The 19,934-nt window shown below is 40.2% G+C and overlaps 2 protein-coding genes across 7 annotated transcripts in view; one reads left to right on the top strand and one right to left on the bottom strand.

Moving 5' to 3' along the window:
• Nucleotides 1-1,570: 1,570 nt before the first annotated feature.
• Nucleotides 1,571-6,191, bottom strand: PDE12 (phosphodiesterase 12). The gene is made up of 3 exons (XM_064432661.1): nt 4,908-6,191; nt 3,801-3,879; nt 1,571-3,117 (listed from the first exon to the last, which is right to left on the bottom strand). Exons 1-3 carry the CDS (start codon nt 6,144-6,146, stop codon nt 2,675-2,677), a joined length of 1,761 nt encoding a protein of 586 aa, XP_064288731.1. The 5' UTR covers nt 6,147-6,191; the 3' UTR covers nt 1,571-2,674.
• DNAH12 (dynein axonemal heavy chain 12) overlaps nt 5,679-19,934 on the top strand; it is a 60,370-nt gene continuing 46,114 nt past the window's right edge. Inside the window, exons 1-16 of one of the 6 annotated variants that reach the window (XM_064432611.1) lie at nt 5,679-5,697; nt 6,992-7,065; nt 7,952-8,118; nt 8,331-8,421; nt 8,692-8,715; nt 9,679-9,868; nt 11,149-11,227; nt 12,061-12,219; nt 12,896-13,091; nt 13,499-13,687; nt 14,476-14,626; nt 14,735-14,826; nt 15,073-15,251; nt 16,510-16,645; nt 17,396-17,521; nt 19,176-19,310. In XM_064432611.1, the coding sequence (XP_064288681.1) occupies nt 7,952-8,118; nt 8,331-8,421; nt 8,692-8,715; nt 9,679-9,868; nt 11,149-11,227; nt 12,061-12,219; nt 12,896-13,091; nt 13,499-13,687; nt 14,476-14,626; nt 14,735-14,826; nt 15,073-15,251; nt 16,510-16,645; nt 17,396-17,521; nt 19,176-19,310 (1,914 nt within the window). In that variant the 5' untranslated portion in view covers nt 5,679-5,697; nt 6,992-7,065. Of the gene's footprint in view, nt 5,698-6,476; nt 6,853-6,963; nt 7,066-7,180; nt 7,233-7,449; nt 7,559-7,951; nt 8,119-8,330; nt 8,422-8,691; nt 8,716-9,678; nt 9,869-11,148; nt 11,228-12,060; nt 12,220-12,792; nt 12,808-12,895; nt 13,092-13,498; nt 13,688-14,475; nt 14,627-14,734; nt 14,827-15,072; nt 15,252-16,509; nt 16,646-17,395; nt 17,522-19,175; nt 19,311-19,934 lie in introns of those variants that run through there. The other 5 variants (XM_064432609.1, XM_064432610.1, XM_064432613.1 and 2 more) reach the window with 5 other exon arrangements.

Here is a 19,934-nt window from a genome sequence, read left to right as displayed (position 1 = left end):
TTTTTTTTAAGCGCTGGCAATTTGTAGGCCTGTATATTTCTGACTCAGCTGTAATGCAGTAATTTTCAGTGTTTTCCCTGGTGTTGATACTGAATTTTTTTCTTGAACAGATCTTCCAATTAATTTTTCTGTCCTTTAAGATGCCATATGCTTGCAAATGTTACATCTTCAGGTGCAAGTGTTCCCTCATTTACTAAATTAGTAAAATTTATTTGCCCAGATAGGGGGCTTGCAGCTTTCATTCTGTTTGCAAGATTTTCTCCTCACACATGTATTTTGAAGTTATGAATCAGCAATACTTTTATTTTGAACTTTGCGGTCTAGGAGAGTACAGACATTAACTCATGCACAACTGAGTTACACGTTATTTTTTAATTAGACTTATCTAAAAAACTGATCAAAGATCCACCCAAATTGTTTAGGATCAAATTTTTCAGGGAGAGTCCATCACTAGTGCAATGATCTAACATCCTTTATTGCCACTTTCATTGCCACATTCCATTTTGCTTCCTTTTTGTATCCAAAGGTGCTTTAGTTACCATATGGCTTAGCTAAACTGCTGACTTAACAAAACTAGGAATCTGAAGGTTTACATATAGCCTGACAAAGCTGTTGGAATAAATGAGCACCATTTCATTGAGGTCTTGTGTTATGTTTTGGGGTGGATTTGCTGGAGCAGGTTAAGGTCTTGCTTTAAGCTTTCATCACCTCTTTCCACCCACCTCCAAGCCTGTATCTGTTCTTTGGGCACAAATGGCTTTAAGGTAACTAAGTTCAGGACATAAAGATCCTGAACTAAAATGGTAGTACAAGCAAGAGAACTAAAGGCCCTGTATTTTTAACAGGATCACGTCCCTGTTTGTTTGGTGTGGCATGAGCAGGAAGAAGGAGACAATTCACAGGTGGTAAAGCAGAGCAGGTAAGAGAGTTTGGGATAAGAGGGAAGGTTAACTGCCTATGTTGCTGAAAAGAAGCTGCTTTCCAGGGACATGTACATGAGCTCTTTAGCAACACAGGCTTTACAGACTCAGAGTACTGGAATTTCTCCATTTCCCTTTATCTGTGGGCAGAATTGGTAATGAAATATTGGACAGTTAATGAGATTTGTCTTCTCACATCATTCTGTTTGAGACACATTTGGAGATTTATGGGCCTGTATCTTTTCAGCCTGGTATGATCTCTGAAGGTAAACCTGCCTTCAGGGCTTTGCAGTTACCAGCATCATGTTGATGACATTACAGCAGCAAAACACAGTAGTAATTGTACTGGAAATAACAGAAAAGAGCAGATATTTAAAAGCTTCTACACACCATCACCCTTCACAGCATAGCAATTACTATGGCAAGAGACAGGAGCAGCAACCCTCAGAAATATCCCACCTGAAAGTGACTTCCTGGTCACTTTAACCAGACCTCCTGGTTAAACAGTTGAGTGAATCCCACCTACAGAGCACCAGAATGCAGGGGAGGTGTGCAAGCAGAGTACACAGCTTTTATCAACCCAGGCACACTTGTCTTGCCATGAAAGACAGCAGCAACTAGAAAAAAATCCCAAACTGACAACAGCGACAGACAATTGATAAAGGGAATTTTATTGGGTGAAAGAGGAAGATCTAGTGAATGGTTTCCAAATGCTTTTTTTTTTCCCTGTGGATGATTGATGCAAGGCAAGAAGGTTGTTAAATGACTGAACCCACTGCAACACATTCCATGAAGGTATGGATAAAATACACTTCCCCACATCCTACAAAACAGGGCAAACTAGGCTATTTCTAGAAAGAAAAAAATGCATGTAAAAACACTTAAAAATTCAGGCTGTCTTTGTATGCAAGACAGGACAAAATACAAACCATTGTGATAAGGGTTTGCAAGTCACTTTTCTTTGTAAACATTTAGGCACAGATAACTAATGCACCACATTCTTCTGTATCTCTCCCCCCCTGAAAACAGATGATACTGATAAAAAGCTCCCTCCTATCCAAAGCTGGTTGTCCTAAACTCCAGTATCTTTTACCACTGATGACTCAAACCAGAAGGAGCATACGTTCATGTAGTCCAATTTCACAAGGTGTTAATCAATTACAGCCTTGAATTTAACATGGTTGATTTTTGACAAAGTCTACTCACTGATTATTAAGAACATAATTTCAGAAGTTGGTAGGTACAAGTACATTGTTCATGCAACTTACCAGAAGTTGTGCCATAGTAATGGTAAGTGAACAAGACAATTTATGAACTTAAATTATCATTATATTAATCAAAGTGGAGTCAACTAAATCCATTTGGGTTTGGGTTCTGTGTTTATTTCCAAATTAAACAGGGTTCAATTTGTAGACTGTCTTACAAATCAGATTAAATTCCTTTTTTTTTTTAACAAAATAATTCTTAGTTCTTTAAAAACACCGCTAAAAAGGTATATGATAATCCAATTTTCAAAACCCTGTCTTCAATGTATTTTTTCCCATTAGTATATAAAAAAGGTGGAAATTGTCATGCAAGTATTCTGAACAGTGCGACAATACTCAGTAGAGCCATTAAACATATGAACTCCTCATTAATCATCTTGGCTTTCCTTTTAGTAGCAAACAAGTCAGGGTCTAACCTCAGCTGCCCAGCAGTACATTAAATTAAATTTCTTGCTTAAAAACCTCCAAAAGCACCATGCCAGAGCTACTCTATTTCCACTTCAAGTCGCATATTAGTGCTATATGATCAGAAGGATGTGAAACACTTGGCAAAGCCTGGTGAGTTGTTATTTCTTCATGACTTGGCAGTGGAATAACTTGTTCAACCTCTAGAGCGTTTCTGTCAATGAAAATGTAGTCCAGACATCCATGAAACCCACCAACATAGTTTGTGTAAGCAGGTTCTCCACAAGCACTTAGCAGTTTGAAGGGATGGCTTAGAGACATACTGCACCTTTCTTCCTCCCCATTTGAGACCCAGTCTTCATGATCTTCAGCAATGGCACCACTGCTGATAAAACTGTAAGCTCCTGACGAGGGTGTGCTATTAAAATCTCCACAGAATATGACTGGGATCCTGGGATACAAGTCACATGCTACGTGCTTGATGTGAGACATGGCTACAGCAATCTGGATCAGGCGGATGTTCCCACCTAAGGACATAAAGAAGTATTATTTCAAATAATGCAGAACAGCATTGGAGGTGCTCACTGGGTTGCTCAGTTAAGCATATATAGCTCTGAAACAGCAAGCCTGAATTTTACAATAGTTTTCATGAAATAAGAAGCCTTTAAAGTTTGTGACTATGAAAGTTTTTGAGTAACAGACAATTTCAACTTAAACTTGCCCATGCAAGAACTCTGAAGCTTTAACACCCATATACAGCAGTTTTCCATTTCATGGCAACCATCCTAATAATATTCCCAAAAAGGCACAGAACCAAAGAAAACAAACTGAGAAGAATCTCTCCTAATTCTGGAGCCCAATCTGGTTGCCCCTCCTGGCACTACTCTGGGAGAGCTCCATGTTCAATAGGCCTGGGAAACCATAAGAACATACATAGTTCTATTTTATGGGCTGATTTTTGGGTGAATTGTGCATAATTGTTGCTTTCAGCTGGATTCTATTGACTTCTAGGCACACTAAAAAATAAATATATAAACAGACCTAGGAGTCTGGCTTGATTTCATCCAGATAAGAAGTGAGGCAGGAAACCCTCAGTTCCAGAAGAAAAGGCTATAGCTGCAAAAGAATGGTGGGAAATCTATTCTCCCAAGGAAGAGCAAAAACCTTTCCAAACCCAGTTATCCTACATGCAGGAATGTGCCAAAATTACCTTTGGGGTGCCAGTATAGGTGGGTATTTGCTACACAAAGCTTCCTGGAAGGATCAGTCGTAGACTGAAGAACTGAAACCTTTAAGAGAGAAAACAGTCTTTGTTAAGTCTTAAATAGAGAGGTTATATATTTTAAAATGCACTAGTCAGCTTATGCCTTTGTGGCAATCCAGTTCAAAGAATCTGATGGTTAAAACCAATAAACTCAATTCAGAAGTTGTACTTTTCAATAATCTTCTATATAAGGTCTGGGTATCAGCCAAAATATTACCACTACATCATTTAACAAATATTCTTTTGACTGTGTCTGGTTTGGCCATATTTTTTCATAAGATATAGTTCAGGCTGTGTCATTCTGAAATACTTTTGTGTTCACTCTGCAAGAGAACTGGAGCTAAATCTCCATTTTTAGCAAGCAAATGTAGCATCCCGTAATTGTTAAATTGAACAAAAATTTGGAGGTGATTTGAGTTATCAAAGAAATCCCGTTAGTCCTACTCAGTCCATGAGCAGGAAACTTCTACCAGTGTTCCTGCAGTTCCTGACACAGCCTTCTATCTTACACACTTGTACCTGCACAGCTCCCTGGGCAGACCCTCTGGCATCAGGAAGCTCCCACACCTGTCCAACCTTATTTGTCTCCCTCCTGTCACTTGCCAAAGAGGCATTATAAGGCATACTCAACTAACTTAAAATTGATTTGTAAGATCTAAGTTTTATAAAATATATCCTGACATATAAAAGTAAGTAGTGAAACACTGGCTGCCAATACCACCAGCCAGGAATCACTGCCTGGCCCAGAATATTAACAGCTGTCTTCATTTTAAAGCAAAATAACAGTGCCTTTTTAACCAAATTTTGGTAATTCCATGTATGCAGTTCAGTAAGATCTCAATGTTTTGGTTTAGATCCTAAGTTGATCTTCTGCTCTATCCATTACCCCAGCTAACAGAGAACACAGTTCCATGTTTCAAACACCTCATCCCTCACCTCCCTTCTGCTGCTTGAGGCTCAACAACACTGGCCCAGCTGCACCTGGAGACAGTGGGAGGAGGAGAAAGTGGGAAAAAGGAAAGGAAAGAAAAGAAGGCATGTCAAAGCTGGTACCTGCAGCACAGAGGACCTCTGCAGCACCTTCTCCTGCACCAGGGGGTACTTGGCCAGCTGCTCGCTCAGCTCCTTGTGCAGCGGCTCTGAGAGCAGGGCTTCGCTGAAAGCGATGTCGTGCTGGCTCACGAGACTGAACTTGTCCCTGCGAAAGAAAGTGGCCAGGCCTTCGTGCTGCTTCTCCTTGATCCTGAACAGCCCCTCCAGTCCAAATGCATCCAGCGCCGGGGCCAAGCTGTCCACGAAGACAGATTTATCCACCTCTTGCAGGCAGATGAGGTCGGCGCTGTAGCCCGCCAGCTCCTTCTTGAGCAGGTTCTGGCGGTAGTCGATCTCCAGGGCGTAGGGAGCGCAGTAGGGGTACAGCACGGTGCGGGAGAACTCCGTCTGCGCGTACGTGTCGGCCAGGATGTTGTAGGAGACGGCGCGGACGGAGCCGTGGCCGCAAACCTTCTTGGTGTAGAGGTGCCGGGCGTCGAAGGTGCAGGCGCCGGGCCCGGCCTCCACGGGGCCGCTGCTTTCCACCTCGAGGGCCGGCCCGTAGCGCTGCTCCCCGTCGCCGGGCGTGCAGCGCAGCTTCAGCCGCAGCCCCACCAGCGCGTTCGACGGCGTGAACACGCGCTCGGCCGCCGCCGTCTCCACCCAGGCCTCCCCAGCCGCCTCCCCGCCGCCCGCGGGGCGCTGCTCGCGGAACCAGCGGAACAGGCAGTGCTGCGGCGCGGCGAACTCGGCGCTCACCTTGGGGCACACGGGGAAGCCGGCGAGCAGCGAGCGCGGCAGGCGGAGCTCGGTGAGCGCGGGCGGGTTGCGCTCCACGCGGTACCGCGCGTCCCCGATGTGCAGCACGGCGCCGTCCTGCCAGGCGGCCGCGTTCGGCACCTCCTCGGCCACCGCCGCGCCGTCGCGGGAGAACAGCCGCACGGCCGGCACCGCCGCCTCGCCCTCCGCGCCGTCCTCCGCCCGCGCCTTCTTGCTCTTCTTGCCCGCCTTGCGGTGGCCCTTAGCGGCGTTGGTGGCGATGCGCGCCAGTGCCCGCCCCAGCGGCTCCGCCTGGTCGCGCTGCATGTGCCGGGCACTGCCGTCGGGCAGCACGAACCGCAGGCTCAGCTTGGGCTCGGACGGCACGCAGCGCACCACGGCGCGCTCCATGGCGGCGGGCGGGTGGCCGCCGCCGCCGTGCGGGGATGCGGCGAGGGAGCCGCGGAGGCTCCGGAGGGCGGAGCGGAGCCGACGCCACATGGACCCGGCGCCGCTGCGGCTTCCGCGGGGCGCGGCCGGAACCGCCGGGCGGGGCGGGGCTAAGCCGTCTGCGCGCGCGACGGGGGCGGGGCAACGGACGGGGCTGCCGTTGCCGTCAGCGCGCGCGGCAAGGGGGCGGGGCCGCGCGGGAGGCGGGAAGGGGGCGGGCTCGCGCCGCTGGCCGTGAGGCAGCGCCCCCTGCCGGTGCCCTGCGCCCCGCTCCGGGCCGTCCTCGCTCCCGTGCCCGTGCCCGTGCCCGTGCCCGTGCCCGTGCCCGTGCCCGTGCCCGTGCCCGCGCCCCGCCGTTAACCCGCCGGCACGGCGTGAGTCAGGCCGAGCGGAGAACCCGCGCGTTCTGCTCCCTCAGCAGCGAAACCCCCTCTACTCGGCGCGGCTTCCCGGCCAACAGACGTTCGAGGCGTGGGCGGGTCTCCCTCATAACGCCCCGATGCTAATTGCCTGTGGTTAAATGTTTTAACGTCAAGAGTTTGGGTTTTGTTCTGTTTGTGAGAAAACATTTCATGTCTGGGTTGAAACCTCATGCGGAACAGTCCGGGCAGTGAGAGCCACGCTAGGAAGGTGTCCAGGACTTCGTAAAACAGCCATAAAATTTCCTCCCGCTGCTCCCTCAGCCTCTGCGCGTGGGGCTCTGCCCACACAGACAGAAAATTAGGGTTTTAAAGCCTCTTTTGTCAAGTGTGGGCAGGTAGGTAGCAAATCTGTGAAGTTCCTTAAAATTTCCATTTATAAACGTACAAAAAGCAAAAGCTTAGCAACAGCCACCTGATGCTTGAGGGTATATTTCTATTTTCTCAAGCATTCTTGCTGTGATCTGCTTGGCGCAGGCAGAGGCTGGAGCAGAGGGACTTTCTGACTTGCTCGGGCTGCGCCAACCCTGTGGAGGACCGGGACGGTCAAGGTAAGCTTTTACTAAGTTTCTTTTTCTTATTCTTTTTTCTCTTTTTCATCACGAGAGGCGCTGCTCTCCGCCAGGGAGAGCCCCGAGCACCCCTCACGGGCCGGGCCCGCCCTCGGCTCCGGGGCAACCGCGCTGTTGTCCGAGGCGGGGCCGCGGCGCCGGGAGAGGTGAGGGCGGCGGCGCTGAGGGACCCCGGGAACGGGCGGTGTCCCGGCCGGCTGAGGGACCCCGGGAACGGGCGGTGTCCCGGCCGGCTGAGGGACCCCGGGAACGGGCGGTGTCCCGGCCGGCTGAGGGACCCCGGGAACGGGCGGTGTCCCGGCCGGCTGAGGGACCCCGGGAACGGGCGGTGTCCCGGCCGGCCGTGGCTGAGGCCTTTGTGTCCTTTGGTGCATCCGCCATCCCCGGCTTGGGGCGGTTTTAGGACATAGCACTGATTTAGGAAGTAGCTTTATCTTTCTGCTCCCCTGTGGGAAGCTGTTGAAATGCAGTGGTGAGTTTGTGCATCGTGTTTCCAGGGGAACCCGACCATCAGTCTTTGGAATAGCCCCACTCAGCCCCATAGAAGAGTGATCTTTTAGCTGAACCTTAGCTCAGTCGCAGAACACAAATTTGTTGGGGGTTTTTTTCTTTCTTTCTTCCTTTCTCTTTTTTTTTTTTCCTTCTTATGACAGGCTCTGTATGTACACACTTTCCCTTGAACTTTGCCATTTTATAATATAAACTATTGCTCTCTTTTTTGAAATAACTATTTTACCTAAACTGTGGAGATCCCTGAGGTGACCTCATTTTATGCCTTATGTACATTCTACTTAATAGATGCATGTGTTAAACTCCTTTCTGGACAGGATTGTGTTCTAGAATTTTGGTTTTCTTATGATTTTAGATGGAGGACTCAGATGATGAAGCAACTTCCAGTAAACGGACTTTGAGAACTTTGTTTCGCCCCCCTGGTTTACCCACACCAGTGATATCTGAAAAGTCACCATCACAGAAGAAACTATTGGCATATCACAAAGGCAAGGAGCAGCAAAAGATGATTAATCAGATATTGTGAGTTTCATGTAATTAAAGACGTGTGAAATTCAAGTGAAAGAGACATTACACATTTGATATTTGACAAATAATAGTGTTTGTTTCATATAATTATAGTGAGATTTAGTGATCAAGATGAAAAAATAGGTTGCATCAATTAAAGTGCTAGCATTATTTTCATTGTATTATTTGTAGTTTTTCTGCATTTCTGATGCTCTTGTTTACTTTAGAATTGATCGAGCTCTTGAAGTCTATTACAGTAACATGGATGAAAGAGATGAGAGAGATGCTGCACCTCCTATCACAGAACTGCCTTCCACTGTGAGAAAGTATTTCTTTATTGTTTCCTATTTAGTTCTTTGTTATTGGGACATTTATTTTCCTTCTTAGGATTTACTTCAAGATGCTTGTTTTGCTCCTCAGTAATTCATAAATGTATTTATATACTCAGGTAATCCAATTGAAATGTATGCCTGTATATCTGTAGAATAAAGTCTTTGTTTGGGAATAATATTTGCTAAATTTTATATTTCCAGTATTTTTGTTTGTATATTCTTCATATATAACAATTTTCCATTTCTTTTTATACAGATGGATGATGAAAGCCAGCTAAGGGTGAGTTAAATTCTTTCATTTCTTTTTTCTGGCAACGAAGAGTGAGTGGCCCCTATTAAGAGCAGTTGAGCATGTAATGCAGAATTCTTGTTATTAAACAAGAAGAAGTAGTCTTGGTGGGGGAAAATGGAATAGGAGCAAAATAGGAATCTTGTCTCTTGGTCCTGTAGAGGGAAAGTATTTTTCTGTTTTAGAAAGAGCATCTATCAATAATTAATTTAATCTTAGTTAAAGACCATTATTTAGGGAAAAAACCTAACAGGCTTCAGGATCTTTTGTCAGTTGAGGTCATAGATTGTACCTTAGCCTGTACAAAAGGTAGTCTTTGCCATCATTCCCTGAATTTGAAGAACATGCACTAAACTTCAAATTTGTGTACAGCTTTTAAAGTAAGACTTCATCTCTGAGAGCCAGTTGAAACTCAAATCAGTATTGAAATATTTATATTATTTATATTTATATTATATAACCTAAGTAGCCTAGGGTAACACCAGCTTTGCCTAGCTGTTGTTAGGCAAACTCATTATTTGAGTAGAGATTTTATAACAAAACTGTCAATTAAAAGCAGAAATACCTATTTCTTTGGCCAAGACCCACTCCGCTTATGGAGGATGTTTGTCCACACTTTTTGCCAGATAAATGTTTGTCCAAAGAATAATAACCTTAACCTTCAACTATTTTATTGTTAACCATAAACTTCAGCAGAGGACCAAGGAAAATGCCATAGTGACAAGTACAATATTTTATATTTAAACATTAAGACAGAGAGACCATGTTACCAACCACAAAGCAGTTTTTAGGGTAGTAGTCAGTGAATACTGAAAAGATTAAACACCCTGCCTTTCAGGAAATGAAGAAATTTTGAAATTAAGAAATTATTAATGAAAAGAGACTTTTGCCAAGCCTAACACAAAAATACATACATGGGTAGGTATTAGACTTCTGAAAATCTTGTCCTTCCAGGCAGAGTACCTCTTTTTGAAGAGTTGTGTGCAGAGTAATCCAATGGTTCCCATCCAGCAGCAGTGGCTGAGGTCCATGCTTGCCATGGTGCCACCATCACTTATGGAGGGCAAAGACAGACAGCTGCTCACTGAACACCTTTTAAAGGAGATAGTAAGGGATTATGAAAAAAGCATGCAAAGATGTGTGTGTAAGTACTACAGATTACTCAGCACTTGTATTAGTGTTAGTATATGTATTATAAACTCCATGTTCTCGTGCATAAAATGATTTTTCTGGTTTGTTCTTTCAGCCAGGTGGGATCTTTGTAATCACCTGCTGATTTAGCTTTTCCTGCCTTATTAAATGTGTGTTGGCCATAATGTTTAAGGCAAAACTTGGTTATTTTATTTGAACCAGTAAAGAGTTAACCAGCTGAAAGTACAGTTCAACCAAAGAGAAAGACAGCTGCAGACCTCATGTCAAAAAGGTCGATTGCTAATGAAGTTTTTTCATTATGTCTTTAACCTGTTTAGTTAATTTGAAGCAAGAATGTATTGCTATTTACTGTTAAAGAAAGGAGAAACTTTTAATGTACTAGTCATTCTTTCTACCTCTTCAGGAACAGCAGCTTTTTTAAGCTGTTTATTCACAAACACTTTCATGAGTTTTCTGATGGTGCTTTTGTTGCAGGAGGAAGCTCACAATAAAAATCTGCAAAGACAATTACTGTTTTAGATATCCCTGATACAACTCACTTCAATTTTAAAACCTTTTAAAAAGAGTAATGAACTGGAATTTTGGAAGTGTTTTCCCTTGAAATCATGTGCTAATTTATCTACATTTGTATTATATGGAATCTGAAATTTGGCCCAGTTTTGTTACTATTTTAGTGAATGGCTGATCTTTTAAAAATGTATATTAAAAAATAAACAATTTAACATTGGACTAACTTCTTTGTAATGTCATCAGTGGCATAATTATAATACCTCATTGTAATTATGTAACAAAGTTGCCATAAATTCTTGCAATCATAGATTATATCAAGTTGGAAGGGGTCCAAAAGGATTAGAGTCCAGCAGGGCTCTCTGAAACTCAACCATACACCTGAGAGCACTCTCCAGGTGCTCCTTGCATTTTGGCAGGACTGGTGCTGTGACCACACCCTGGGGAGCCTGTTGCTGTCACTGACCATCCCCTCAGCAAAGAAATTGCATAAGTATTCAATTTTTCAAATGCAAACCCATCTGAAAACCTTCAGCAGCAGGAGCCAGAATTGGAATCAAGGCACCCAAATCTGTATAAAAATTCAGCAGAAGCTGTTGATTTTCAGTTACCTTTGGGAGAATGTGTTTTGTAGACTAGGGTGACACAATTACTTCATTCTACTGTGTGCTTGGTTCAAGGAAATACAGTGACTATTGAATATGGCCTAATTTTCTTCTGCTGTTCATGTTTTGGTTTTTTGTTTGTTTGGTTTTTTTTTCTTAGTGAGAAGAGCTCTTGTTAGACCAGACTTAAGAGAACTTGATAAGTTGGAAGAGGAGGCACCTTTGCCTTTATTACCTCTGTGAGTGGATTAAGTTAGCAAATAACTCACTGGCAAAACACATGAGGGACATTCTTGTTGAGCTGCGGGGACAGACTTATGGTACAAGATTAATTCTGGAGCCCCTTACTGGGATATTTTTAAATCTCTATAGAGGATTTTGCATTTGAACATCCCTTATCTGAATGCTCTACAAAGTTTTAGCATTGACAGTATTTTATTACTGTTATAGTTATGTAGAGCAGCACTCATGACTGCAAATTAAACCTGGCTCTGAGTGCTCAGACACTGAAGTCACAATGCAGCTGCCTCTAGAACAAACTGTGTGTGTATGGGGCAGTTTTCTGGCAGATAGCAGCATTGTGCAGTACTTTGACATCCTAAAACTGCATATAATACCAAAGTTTTATGTAATTTTGGTTTTATGAGATGAAACCTTGAGACTGAAGGCAAATCCATTATGCCCTCCCATCATGAAAGAGGAATTTAGGTAGATAAAATAGAAATACCCAAATTGCACAATTGGCTGATGCATCAGAGTGTGTGCTATCAAAATCTGTTGATAAATGCTTCCTGATAGTAGTTGGTGAAGTTAGGATTTTATATTGAATGGACTTCTGGAAGAGGAGGTGATCTGAAAATACCATGGATGACAAAGCATCAGAGAATCTGTATGATTTCCACTGCATGGTAGTGAGGACATGTGTGTGGCATTTAATTAAGTATTCACACTAGGGAATAATCTTTTGAATACTATCTTTTATGTATCAGTACTTTATTCAAGTAGTGCTTGATCTCTTAATTTTTGTTTGCTTATTTGTTTTGGTTGCTTTTTAATGGTTTTTCTTTTTTAGAGGCCTGGACTTTTCTAGTACATGGCATAACAATTATATCAAAGCAAAAAACCAAATAATTTCCACCTTACGTATTCTTCACCCCACAATGAAAACACTACTGGATTTTGGTTATACAGCATTCTTTAACTTCCTTGTAGTGGATTTCTCTAGTTCCAGGTAAAGTCTGTTCTGCTGAATTATTGACCCATATAGGTTTTTGAAGCTGGCAAAGATGAGCTTGTTCAGTTTTACTATTTACTGTAGAAAATTGCTTTGATGCACCATTTTAATGTACTGTGATTAAGTTATTCTGTGTTATGACATGTGACTTTTCTTTTCTCTGTTACGTATTTTATTGTTGTTCAAGGTGTTGGTAATATCAGACCTTTTTATTTGTATTTTGTATTTAATTTTGTAATGTTCTCCCCATTATACACTTATTCTTAATGCTTAATTTCCATAAAATCTGTTTAAATTAGTATTTGAAAAATCAACTTCTAGTAGTATTATCATCTGTAGAAAATTCTGTGCTAACCTTGAAGATCAGACTTCTTGCTCGTTTTCAGAAGTTGAATTTTCTGTTTAATCTTGGAACTTTAAATTTTCATAGTTTTCAAAAAGGTAATTTAAAAAATATTTTTCCTTGCTATTTTTTCTGGTAATTGTTCTGCAAATCCTGGAGTTTGAGGCAGGCTTTTTGTTTCCTTTTAGTCTACTGAAGCAATGTGTAAGTTCCCACTGTGCTTCCTGCTAGAGAAAGACTAGGTTTGTAATACAAAAGTTTGTATTGTTACCTTACTCCATGTTTGGTTTAAATTTTGTTTATAAAGTTGGCTGTAACTTTATTTTCTAGATTGAAAGGACCAGTTGACTGTAAAACTTTTAAAACTGATGCATCTCTAAGTTGTTCTAAAGCAGAAGACAAGATAATGAGTACATGGTACCAAAGAGTTATTGGTCTCTTTACTCAGTCAGAAGCCTTGGATGGTGTAAAGTTGGATCAGCTTGAGTCTTTTTATAATTGTGTGGCTGTGCTTTTGTCTAATCAGGTAAATATCTTTCCTCCCGTGATAAACTTAATGGGATTAAAACATTACTTGCACTGTAGAAAAATAATGGAACAATAGTCTAATCAAAGGAAAATGCTTTCAAGATATTTCTTTTCTATATACATGTATTAGTAATAGGCTTACTTTTGTAGCAAAAATAGATGCATGGACTTTACTGAAATGTTTACTTGTTCATTAGTTTTCATTTAAGGGTTGGGACTAATAACCACTAGAAAAACTAGAACTTATTTCTAATTAGAATTATTAGAAAAATTCACACTGCTTCAATTATCTACAAATCAGGCCAGAAATGCTAAAATGAATGGAAATCCTGGCTTACTGGATGAGTGGAAAATGGGTTGAGCCCTTTTTATGTCAACTAATAGATGATCTATATTATTACCTAGCTGAAAGAATTACTGCAAAGAACAACTGAATTTTATGTGAAACTTTTTGATCCTGAAGACAAAAGACGTCTGCCTATATTTAAGATGGACTTGACTTTGGATGAAAATAGAATGGAGTTTTATCCAAGCTTGCAAGACTTAGAAGAAGCAATTCTGTTTGTAGTAGATTGTATAGGACAGACTCTTCAGGTGTGCTTTTGTTTTATTTAATTATGTAATTGTTAAGATGTTCAGTATATGAAAATACTTGTGATTTAGGAGTCTGACTACCCTGGCAGTGGGATCAGAATGCAACTTGTATTTATTTTCCACAATGATTCTACAGGCCACATCATGAATCTTGATATCCAGTGGCACTCCAGGCTCTGAAGTAATTTTGTAACTCTTTGCTTATAAAAACTTGGCACACTTGCTATTGATTGTTTTAGTTTGCTCTTTGGGTCTCCAATTATAATAACATCTTTATTATACGTGTGATGATTTTCAATAAATTTTCATTAAAGTTAAGATCTCCAGAGAAACACAAGGAAAATTAGAGTTGATAATGTTTTTCTTTCTAAGAAAAAGAAAATACTCAAATCTCTAAAAACTATTATATACAACATCAAAAGAACCTGTCTATGGTTCTAGGGAAGAGAGCCTTTCTGGGGGCTTTAGATGTGAACTGAGTATTGGTCATTGGTTACATGTGGTGGTACTTTCAGACAAGTGTTTTAGGGTTGGTATTTGCATATATTATATAATTTAATTTTATGCAAAGTTAGATAAGTTTTTGTTTTCCTTTACATATTTCATGTTCAACTCTTTGCTTCAGGAAAAGTCATTCTATATGTGTATAAAGCATGTGAACTTGGTCGTGGTTAGGGTCTCATACTTTTGTGATCATGTCTTCTCTAGATTGCAATTTACTTTTAAAGTATATGTAACCTTGTGCTGCTTTTTAAAATTTAAATAATCAACACTTGCACTGCTCTTAGAACTTTCAAACAGTACATGCTTGGCTGACGGGTGGCACTGCAACTCTGGATGCTGAGCTTCCTGCTCACACCGTACAATGGGCCAAATCCACTCTGGAAAAATCTATCAGAGACAACTTAGAAGGCCCAAAGCAACATTTTAATGGCTATGGTGAGTGATGGAAGAGTGTGTAACTAGCTGTGTCACTTCTTTGTAATAAGTAGCTTGCTGTGTGGCAAATGCATTTTAGTAATATAAATACATTGTAATTAATTGTAGTTGAAAATTATGGCTGGCTTGCAGATGGAACTGCAGAGGAACGGATAAACAGATTTATAGCAGAACAACCCAGTTTTGATGAATACACTGCTGTAAGTTTTAATTCTATACTTTAGAAATAACTTTTACTATACATGCAGCAATAATGAGAAGGTAACAGAGGGTAACAGGTGCTTACCTTTAGCTAAAAATACCTACAATGTAACTGGTTTTTTCCCTAAAAATTTATGGCAAATAGAAGAAAATATTACTTACTTTCTTCAGTGTCTAATACTTACTCATGTAGCCAAGTATTTAAACAACAGCTCTGAAGTGTAAAGTCTAATGTTTTTCTGAAGTTCATAGATGAATTTTTCACCCTCAAGAAGGAAATAATGAGTTTGCCAGAGGTGATTTATTTCCCTATGGTCTGTTTGAATTGTGAGGATTTAAAGCAAGGTTTGGCTAATTGTGCAAACAACTTCGCAAAAATGCTAATGGACAAAATATTTACAGATTACAAAGAGGAAAATAAAAGGTAAGTAGATTTTTTTTCTGCTTATGAATGCTCTATGTGTTAAATGCATAGCAGAAACATGTAGAAGAAATGCAAATATACCATATTTTGTTTACTGAAGGTTCTTGGCTACCTAACGATCTAATGCAGTTTGTACAGGCTGTTGTATTTTTTCTGCTGTTTTAGTCTCAAAAAAAGGTAGAACATAGATTTGGATAATGGAGGAGCTAAAAGATCTAAGATTGAAGATCCAAGGACTTTATTATTGTTCTGGATTCATGTATGAATTACAGTATCACTGCACTGTCAAAGTTAGACTCTCTTATTACCTGATAGATACCTCAGCAGGGCTGCTCTCAAGCCATTCCTCCCCACTTGTGTTTGTGCTGAGTGTTACTCCATCATGGGTGGGGAATCTGGCATTTCAACTCACTGCCTTGCATCCTCTTAACCATAGTCAAAATGTTTAATTCTGCAAAGTGTCCCATCCTTCAAGGGAGTCAGCAACACCTCACGGTTGTATGATGAGCAAACTTGCTGATTCTGCATCCAACTCTTGCATCAAAATGAGTGACAAATGCATTGAACTGACCTGCCCAGCAGTGAATCCTGAGGAACACTGCTGGTAACAGTCACCAGCCTCTTTGCTACAACCCTTTGAGCTCTGCACTTCACCAGTTCTTCACCCAGCACCCCATGAAAACACCCATCCCACACCTTGACAACTTTTCTAGAAGGATTCTGTGAAGGACAGTACCAAAAGCCTTATTAAAACTGAGAAAAATTATATCTACCACCTCCCCTTTATCTTCTGGTTGGGTGAACTGACAGGATATCAGTTTAGTTAAGCAGGAGGTTAATTTGCTGGTATGGATTAAATAATGGGGAAACTCTTACTACATTTTTTAGTAAAAATGAACAATTATGGCCAAGTTTTATAGTGATTCCACATTACTAAAATGAGACAATATTTACTAGGAAAGTGTTTGTGTGTACACTAATGATAGTTTATTGAAGTTCTTTTAGTAACAACAGATTACTAAAACATTTATTTCAGAAGAATACCCCAAAATCCAAACAAAGCAATTATTTCCAGTTAAAAAACAGTATTTGTCTAGACTGACTTGGACATGTTCCCCTTCTAGTTTCATAAATAACGGAATTTGTGAGGGGAGAATACTTAAAGTAATTTGAATTTTTAATTGCATTAAGGCTGAGCTTGATACCAGTCAAACTAATATCTTAAAATGCTGGTAATTTATGTAAAATAAAACTATAGGATATGCAGCGAATGTGAAGCCATTAAGGAAAGTGCATTAAAAGTTCCTGAGTCAACAGAAGAAATGGTAGAAATAATGGAATACATGAAGAAAATCAAAACCAAAGATTTTCAGGACCTGGTGCGAAGGAGTAAGGTAAATGACTATCCTTTAATTCTTGATTTTTTATTAGACATGCTGACCTATACAAATAAAGAATTCATTCCAGAGTGAAGACTTTTTTCTGCCTGTGTGAATAAACTCAGTGTTACTTCAGACAGAAGTGGGAAGTCCAGTTTATTATTTGCCATATGCATTTGCTTCTTATTCCCGTTCTGTACATCTTTGAGGGCATGCAGCTTTTAATAAATTGCTCAGTTTATTTTTTGTACTTGGATACTTACTTCAGGACTGCTTAAAAATCTATTTGTGAAAATGTAACAGACAGTATAAAGAACATTTTATGTGTAAAAACAGTCAAGAGACTTTGAACACACAAGAAGCAATTTACTCTTTGATCAGAATATAGATGATGTTACATTAGGAGTAGTTTTTGCATGTGTGTGTGAATATGTATCAGATTTTCTGATGGTAAGAGGTCTATAAATATGTTATGTTTATATCTGCAGAAATTATGTGTATTCTTAATAACATTAGAATTTCTGCATATAGATTTACAGAACACAGGAGTCGTATTTAGAAAAACAAGCTCATGATCAGGGCAAGGACTTGAAAAACATTACACATATATTTTAAATGTTAATATTCAATTGGCTGAAGGAGCTCTGAATTCTGAAAAGTTCATTAAATATAGATTTTTATTTTATCTTTGTAGATAATATTGTCCTGACCTGTATTTTAAACAGATCTATCATACCTAAAGTTTTGTGAACTCTCTCTTTGTAGGAGTGCTGTCGGCAAATGAGTTACTTGATAGATGTTTATCCATTTACTCCTGAAGACCTTGAACTAAATTCAACAGCTATATTTTGGCCAAAGAAGATTAACCTCATTTTTAAAGAGCATGATATTGTAAGAGCATTTTCTTAGTTTATGGTATATTTTGGCTTGTTAGACTTCTCACTTTACTTGAGCTATTATTTCCTCAGCAGGCTAAATGTACATACATGTATAACATGAACCATACTAATTTAGACATGCATGAATAACATATTTCCAGATTTTTGTAACAAAAGTGGGCTTTTTGTGGCTAAATTTTAAAACTGTCACTGTAACTTAAAAGCTTCAGCAAGTCTTATTATCCTAATATGCTTGTGGTCAGTACTAGGTAGGACACAGGCAGGTGAAAATTCACTACCCTACTTGTCTAGTACTGAAAATGTAACTGTCAGGCCCTTAATAAGACTGAGTGTTTGGACAGGGAGTCATTTACTTAAAATGGTATTTTGTTCTGTTAAAGAACAGGGGGAACAATGTTTTCTAGCAATCATTAAGAGAAAATATGGAACATCTCATTTTCTCTGTGTGACTGTAGATTACTTTTCTTCCACCACCTGTATTCATCTTGCTTAGCATGCTTTGTCTCTGTCTGTGACACAGTAAGTCAAGCCTTTTCTTGTTCTCTTGCCTCTCTGTAGTAATTTAGCATAGATTTAATAATTTCTTCTAAGATTTTTAAAGAATTAATAATTAACATTTTAAAAAAATCAGTATCTTTTAAATATTACAAGTAAGGATTTCTCCTTTAATAATTTTTGTTTAGATACTAAGGCATATGTCCAAGGGTAGTAATTATGCCTCTGACTGAAAAGATACCCAGCTTGGGAGACTACTATGTCTATAAAATATTACAGACATTGTTTGCATGTTATCCCCATGCAAACAAATTATTCTTTTAATCCCCCCCAAAAAATCGATAAAATTAATTTTCTACTTCTACACTGAGAGTCCATGATGCTTGTTCTAATTCCTTTTAGTGAAAATGGTAGTACAGAGTGAATCTCACTACTTGGTGAGAATCCCTCAGCAGTGGGACCCTGTAGCTGGCCATCAAGTGACTTGCATAGTGCTAGAGGTTGAGGACAAGAACAGTTTCACATCATTTTCATGAGTTTGTATATTTGCCTTGTATACTTTCAGATATGAGTCTGTTCTATTCTAGTGCAAAATGAAAAGATTGGTTCCTCCTTTGGTGGAATTCTGTTTGTCTGCTTCACAAATTTGGCATGGCAGTAGGTGTCCTTGTCTTAGGAAGTCTCCTCTCTCTTTGATTTTTTGTTTGGTACCCTAAAACAAACCCTTGAGTGTGCAGACCCAGTGCTTTAAGGTGGTCTCTGGCTTTTACAGCCACAGGTACCTGTGCGACAGCATTGGCTTTCAACAGCTGTAGGTGTCCTTTTTGGCAGTAAAATCCTGAATCCCAAAAAGAGTATATCTATTTCTTTCTGTGATGCTTTACTTTCTCTTTCCTGATTCCTGAAGGAGGCCTTTGAGGCAATTCTAACTGCTGTGATTATTGAGATGAGGCTTCCATGCTAGCATATAGAGGTTGCACACACTGAAGTGGGACATAGGAGAAAAAAATTTCAGCTGTTGCAAGGAGGATAATTCATCTGTATTGTTAGTTTTTTGTCTGTTTGCATTAAATGTTTAGATGGTGGTATATATATTAATTATTGAAAGGACTTAAAATCACCTTTGTAATGAAAAAAAATTTCTTTTGTAGCTGATCCAGCAGTCTAAAGCTGAACGAGAACAAGAAGTGCAACAGAAATGTGATAACGTGCACGTTGAATTAGACAAGCTTTATAAATCTGTGACAGAATTAGAAGAACACTCACAACTGGATCGCATGCAACAGGTTTGATTAATAGCATACAATCAGTAGAAATGTTTTATGTGCTTAATACACAGGGATCATGGAAAAAAATGTAATTAAAAGGAATCAGTGCAACAAATGTGAACTAAAACACTTATGATCCTCTTGCCACAGTTGTCAAGCTCAGTCCCCCTCCCATTTTTGTTTATTACTGGCATTTAACATTTTATTTAGGGGAAAGTTTGCTACAAAGCTCGAATTAGCTGATAGGTACCAATCATAGAAGTTCAGAAAGATTGTGTGCACCCACGAAAATAATTTATTCATTTTCCCTCTTCACCACAAATCAAGTAATGCAAAACCAGCACAGGTAGCAATTTGATACTTTTTTCCTACAAACCTCAAAACTTAATTTTATGCTAGTGAAGAGCAGACCATTGCTCCAAAGTTTCATTAATTTCTAGCAGTATTTTTTAATTTTCAGAGCATGTCTTGTGCTTTAATTGGAAGATATTACATAGTAAGAAATTTTGGCTTTTTAAAAAACAAAACACTTCAAAGCACAAAACAGAAATCCTAAGCTAATAAATCCCAGTTACCAATATGATATGCCACGTACATAAAAAATTCTGTGCCTGCCTCCTGGAACAGTAAGTTTTAAAGCCC

The sequence above is a fragment of the Passer domesticus genome, chromosome 9 (assembly GCF_036417665.1).
Source record: "Passer domesticus isolate bPasDom1 chromosome 9, bPasDom1.hap1, whole genome shotgun sequence".
NCBI classification, from domain to species: domain Eukaryota; kingdom Metazoa; phylum Chordata; class Aves; order Passeriformes; family Passeridae; genus Passer; species Passer domesticus.
The sequence above is the reverse complement of the archived record's forward strand: the minus strand, read 5'-3'. Positions and strand labels throughout refer to the sequence as shown.

Coding starts and splice junctions, on each gene's coding strand:
- PDE12 (XM_064432661.1), bottom strand. CDS start 6,146: ATGTGGCGTCGGCTCCGCTCCGCCCTCCGGAGCCTCCGCGGCTCCCTC. Junction 3,880..4,907: donor AGAGGTCCTCTGTGCTGCAG/GTACCAGCTTTG, acceptor TCTCTCTTAAAG/GTTTCAGTTCTTCAGTCTAC. Junction 3,118..3,800: donor CCTATACTGGCACCCCAAAG/GTAATTTTGGCA, acceptor TTATGTCCTTAG/GTGGGAACATCCGCCTGATC.